Source organism: Tyto alba, unplaced genomic scaffold, assembly GCF_018691265.1.
Source record: "Tyto alba isolate M040663 unplaced genomic scaffold, T.alba_DEE_v4.0 Super-Scaffold_42, whole genome shotgun sequence".
Taxonomy (NCBI): Eukaryota; Metazoa; Chordata; class Aves; order Strigiformes; family Tytonidae; genus Tyto; species Tyto alba.
In genome coordinates this window covers 29,648,010-29,653,550 of record NW_024881318.1, presented here as the reverse complement: position 1 = coordinate 29,653,550, position 5,541 = coordinate 29,648,010, and the positions used below count along the sequence as shown (strand labels likewise).

General features: G+C 53.8%; 1 protein-coding gene and 1 long non-coding RNA gene across 2 annotated transcripts in view; one reads left to right on the top strand and one right to left on the bottom strand.

The window, feature by feature from the left end:
• Nucleotides 1-547: 547 nt before the first annotated feature.
• Nucleotides 548-3,044, top strand: LOC122154642. The gene is made up of 2 exons (XR_006166676.1): nucleotides 548-615; nucleotides 2,657-3,044. It is a non-coding gene; the product is annotated as an uncharacterized LOC122154642 (long non-coding RNA).
• The window catches only part of LOC116965510 (orthopedia homeobox), a 6,061-nt gene continuing 1,131 nt past the window's right edge, over nucleotides 612-5,541 (bottom strand). Inside the window, exons 2-3 of the mRNA XM_042804691.1 lie at nucleotides 5,183-5,541; nucleotides 612-1,254 (exon numbers count right to left, since the gene is read on the bottom strand). The exon at nucleotides 5,183-5,541 is cut by the window's right edge and continues 51 nt beyond it. Of these exons, the coding sequence (XP_042660625.1) occupies nucleotides 724-1,254; nucleotides 5,183-5,541 (890 nt within the window). The 3' untranslated portion in view covers nucleotides 612-723. The remainder of the gene's footprint in view (nucleotides 1,255-5,182) is intronic.

The window sequence follows — 5,541 nt, the reverse complement described above, 5'->3', positions numbered from 1 at the left end:
ACTCAACTGTCACGAAATAAAAGATCCGAAAAAGGGAAGTGCTCTTGCTTTTTTTTTTTTTTTTGCCTTTTTTTTTTTTTTTAACCCCGTGTGTTTTACGAAAAGAAACTTTTTAGGTTTGTTTTGTTTTGCTTAGTTTAGTTTAGTTTTATCCCCAATCGGTTTCGCGCTCTCTCCCTTCTAAATGCCTTATCAAAACGGATTTGTTTCTCTCTGGGGTCTCCGTACCGCTCCGCGAACCCGCCCGGTAGCACCCCGACGGCGCCCTCGCGGGGGAGAGCGCCGGCGGCAGATCGCTGCTCTTAAATAAACCATAAAAATCAAGAAAACAAAACCAAAATGCAAATTTCTTTGCAAAACCGGTCGGGCGGCCGGTGAGAGCGTCGGGTCGTGGCGAGGGAGGGAGGCAGGGCCGGGTGCGGAGACGCCCCGAGTCCTTCCGCCGCCGGGGAGAAGCGGCCGCCGGGCGGGCCGGGCCGGGCCGGGGCGGGGAGGTGCGCGGGGGCGGAGGGGGTGGGGGCGAGGGTCGGGGCAGTAGTAGGGGGTAGGGGGGTGTTTCTTGGCCCACAAACCAGTCCGTTGGTGTCTGATTTCAGATCCTGAGTCGACTCCCTGGTAAGTCAGGTGGGGGAAGGCGGGGGGCCGGGGCGGGTCGGGGCGGGCGGGGGCTGGGGGCTCGGCGGCGGCGGCGGCGGCGTTGACGCGGGGCTCGGCGTGCGGCCATTAGGTGAAGCTCATGGAGACTGTGTGCTCTAGTGCTTTGCGGCGGAGGGAGGCGATGCTGGTTCCCCGCCACACGTCGCTGCTGTCCGGCGAGCTGCAGAGCTGGGGCGACCCCGTCACGTTGCTGGGGCCGGGCAGGGAGGCGGGCACCATGCCGGGGAAGGCGGGCTGGTAGAGGTGCGACTGCAGCCCGGCGCCGTTGGAGCCCGCCAGGCTGTTGGAGAGGCCCATGGAGTTGGGCGGCGGCCCGGCCGCCAGGCTGCACTGGGAGAGGGACTGGGCCATGGCCTGCTGCCGGCCCAGCGCCGGCGGCAGCGGCAGCTGCGACACGCCCGGCATGGCGGCCGCGGCCCAGCGGGTGTCGTTGGCGTGGAAGGAGCAGAGGCTGTCGCCCATGGCGGCCGCGGCGGCCGCGGCGGCCGAGGGGAACTGCGGCAGCCCCGGCGTGGGCAGCAGCGTGCCCGGGGCGCGGAAGACGTTGGTGGTCTTCTTGCGCTTCTTCCACTTGGCTCGACGGTTCTGGAACCAGACCTGCCGGCGGCGGGCAGCGACACGCAACCGTTAGCCACCACCCACCCGCGGTGCGGCCGCCACGCGGCTCGCGGAAGCGGGACCCGCCACCCCCACCCCGCCCTGCGACCGGTCTCCCGCCCCCCGCCACCACCTCCCCCACCCGGCTCCTACCCCCCGGACGTTGTCTGTCCCGCGGCCGCTCTTGTCCCCCCCCCCCCCTCCCCCGCGTCCCCGCCACGGGTAAACGAAACCGGTGGAACTTTTTGTAACGAAACCGGTAGATGCGTCCGTCCCGGGACTGAGCCGCCTGCAGCCTCCTTCCCTCGGGGGGAGGCTCCTGGAGAGGTGCCTGGCGTCGCTCCCCACCCCACCCCCGGCAAAATAAGTATGAATGAATAAATAAATAAATAAATAAATAAATAACACACCCCCCCCAACCAAAACCATGCAATAACACGAAAAATAAGTGACCAGCTCACGGCTCTTGCCCTTGCGTGGAAGCGCCCGCGGGGCGCGGCGGGGCGGGGAGCCTTGCCCCGGGCCAGCCCACCCCCCGCGCCCGGCACCGCCCGGCTCCCGGGGCAGGAAACCTTCCCGCCAACCTGCCCGCATTTGTGGGCTTTGGTTTTGGTCTTTTTTTTTTTTTTTTTTTTTTTTTCTAGAAAGAACAAAGGTGGTTCGGGTAAGCGGGTGACCGCGGTGCCGTCAGGGATGAGGTGGGGGGTCTCGCCGCGCCGCTGCCGAAAGCAGCGGGGCAGCTGTTAGGGGGGAAGAGCGGGGTAGCGTGGTGCGCGGAGCTGCCGGGGCCCGGGGCTTCGCGCTGCGCACCCGGGCAGGGACAGACGGGCGCCCATTAGCGGGAATGAGCAGCCGTTAGGGAGCTAAATGCTATATGAATAATCGAAAAATCGCGTTCAATTATGTTTTAGGGTTAATAGCTAAATTGCGGCTACAAAATCTTTTTATGTTTCATGGTTTACTGGTGTTGTAAAGAATCTACATCGGGTCTGATCGCCTCAGCTCATAGCTACGCTGCATATGCTTTTAAAATGTGAATGTTTCCAGTTGAAAACCAGTGCATGACAGATTAAAACGCAGGGAAGACCTGGGGGAGATTTTGAAAATGCACACATGACAACTCTAGAAATATATTAACCACGAGCATTTGGCAACTTTGGACTCCTTCTAAAATGCAACTAGCCCCTGAAAATTATTAATACAACAGTGAGAATCTAATGGAGGTTGGAATCTAAAAATCTACCTTGATGATGTCTGCTGTTACAGTAATATAGACATACTGTAAATGTATTTTAAAATATATAGCCCATTTAATTACCCAGCTATAAATGGGTTAGAGAGAGAGAGAAGGGGAGACAATATCACTTTTGTTTTAATTCTTCTCTATTTTTTTTTTCCTCAGGAGCCGAAGCTTTATGAAGATCTCATTGGAATCCAGCGGATGATTAATGTGAAGATTTGGTAGGAAATCTGGAGAGCTGTATTAAAGCTCAGATCTCAGGTTCATTTCGATCAGCCAGCCGTGAACTCTGGGCCGAATTCATTACACTTTAATAGTGCTGGGAGAGGAAGAAAATGCAATTTCTCATTCCATTAGAAAACTAGAAAATACTCTCAGCTTGTCCCCTATTAAGATGTGGCAGGTGACGGGACCATTGTGGGGGACACGGTCAATGGAATTACAGCACATTATTTTTGTTCGTATAAAATATTGAAAGGCAAGCCTGACTGTGCAGAAGTTATTTCACTGATTTGGTTTTTATGTAAATAAAATATTGAAAGTTAATTAATCCGTGCTAGAGACTAATGATTATGCTTATTATATTGCATTTGATCGCGTAATTTGCATGATTCTCGCATTGCTGCTTAATAAGCCATTCCAGGTTATAAATAATTCTGAAATTGGTTTCTAATAATGGCATGCTATAAAAAGAATGGTTTTATTACAGCAGCCTGAAAAGCAGAGCAATATCAGACGTGGAATTGGACTCCCGTTTAAGCACCAGCCGCTTTAATAATTATTTAAATGTATCATATACATTAAATAGAGATCTAAAATGAGGAAAGTGGTGATTTATCCTAGCATCTAAAACCCTTAAAAACATATACAGCCGCTATAAATTAACTATTTGGAGCATTCCTTAATCAGTGTGGAGCCTACATAATGCAAGGAATGTGTAGGCAATCTGTTAACTATAAAGAAAACTGTAAAGTACTTGTATAAGAACATAAACCAATTACTATTTAATTTAAATTTGGTCAAGGAGCAGTGATACATCGGATTGTGAAGTAAATACATTAAATAAATTATTTTGCCTTAGATTACATAATGTTAATCATTTTGAAGTGTTAATTAAGAAGGTTATGTTGATCTGATTACTTTTTAAACTACAGAACATTATTGTAAAAAATATTTAAATTGCCACTCTATTAAACTGTTTTTATCAGCAGTCTCGAGCTATTAGCATTGGTTTAAGATTATGCCGAGGCCATTAAAACACTTTGTCTTTCTTCCTACGAATTTCTTTGATGTGCTGTTAGAAAATAACTATTTCCATTTTATATTTTATATTTTACTTCATTTACCACACTCCTAATATTGAAATTGGTATCATTAACCTTTGGGAAACCCAATAAAGTTTAATAGACCTCGTTTTCTTTTTTCATAGAGTCAGTTGTCCAATTATATTTTATTTGTGAATCTAATTTCTGTCTTAATTTAAACTAATTATAGTCCTGTGTAGGCTGAATCAAATTGTTTTACTTTTTAGGAGCGGACGTGCATTTTCTGTCACATTTGAGAACAGAGTCGGTTTCTGTTCATAAAAACGTTCATTTAGGGAATTCTTTTGACGTGTCTTTATTTAGCTGAGGAGCCTAGGCTTGCCGAGAGGGATTTTGAACACCAGCTGCAGTAAAGTGCAGTGGCATTCCTGGTGTGCTGTGCTGAGCGGGGATACACATCCCACAAGTGCTTCCATTGTGTAGGCTTTCGCTCTTTGGAAGGGACTCACACAGAAACTCACCAAAATACCCTTCTACACACAAAAGCCGCATCAGAGCAGTCTAGTGGTTGGATCCATCTCCCTCTTTTCCAAATTTCGTTTACATGCCTACACAGTTTCTTACGTGCCTATGTGCAAATATATATATATATGTCTACGTGCATGTGTGCATATACATACTTTAGAGAACAAAGTACGCCCTAGATGTTGAAGTTACTGGCTAGCCACGCCATCCCCAGGCATTATAGAAGCCGGTACGGGCAAACTCCGAGTCCAGATACAACAGCCTTTTACCGAAGTGCCTTTTCGCGACCCTTCCCCCGGACCCCACCCCGACCCTCCCGGCGGCGGCGGGCTCCGGGGGACGCCCCGTCCCGGCGGTGGCGGCCCCGCGGCCGGCAGCACCCTGGACAGCGGCCCCGCGTCCGCTCCCCCCGCGGGGCCGTGCGGGCGGCAGCACCCTGGACAGCGGCAGCGCCGGGGACTGGGGGCAACTCCCCGGCGGTTTGGGCTTGCCTCTTAGCGCCGGGCTATTGCGAGAGCTGACACTCGCCCCTCTTGGGCTGTGCCTCCCCGGGCTCTTTCCTGCCCTTGGTTGGGCCGTGGAGCGGGGGAAAAGCTCCGCCCGCGCCCCGCTCGGACCACCGCGCTGCAGGCGGGTAGGGGACAAGGGGACACCCCAAGGGGACAGCGTTGCGGAAAGGGGCGCGGGAGGTGTCCGGATTCAAGGCTTCTCGACCAAACTGTTGCGTTCAGGGATGGGTATCCTCCCCCGCCGTCGGGCTGAGCTTTGGGGGCACCCACCCACCCGCTCAGTGGTGGCCGTCCTCGCCGCCGGCCGGCTGTGCCGCCGTCGGTACGCCCGGGGAAGGGGCCGGAGAGCGCGGCAGGGGCGGGCACTGCGCGGGGGCGGCGGCTCATACCTGCACCCGAGACTCGGTGAGGCCGATGCGCAAGGCCAGCTCTTCCCGCATGAAGATGTCCGGGTAGTGGGTCTTGGCGAAGCTCCTCTCCAGCTCGTTGAGCTGCGCCGGCGTGAAGCGGGTGCGGTGCCGCTTCTGCTTCTGCTGCCCCTGCTGCTGCCCAGCCTGGCTGGGGTTCTGGCCGCCCTGCTGGCCTTGCTGCTTGTCGGGGTCTTTGGCGCTGACGGCTAAGGAGCTGGGGTTGGATCCCACCGTGGTGATGTCCTCCCCCGGCAGCAGGGTGGTCCCTTCCACCGTGTCCGAGTTGGGAGCCATGTCTCCCGGGTGTCCCCCCGGATCCGAGCCCCCTACGCCCAGCC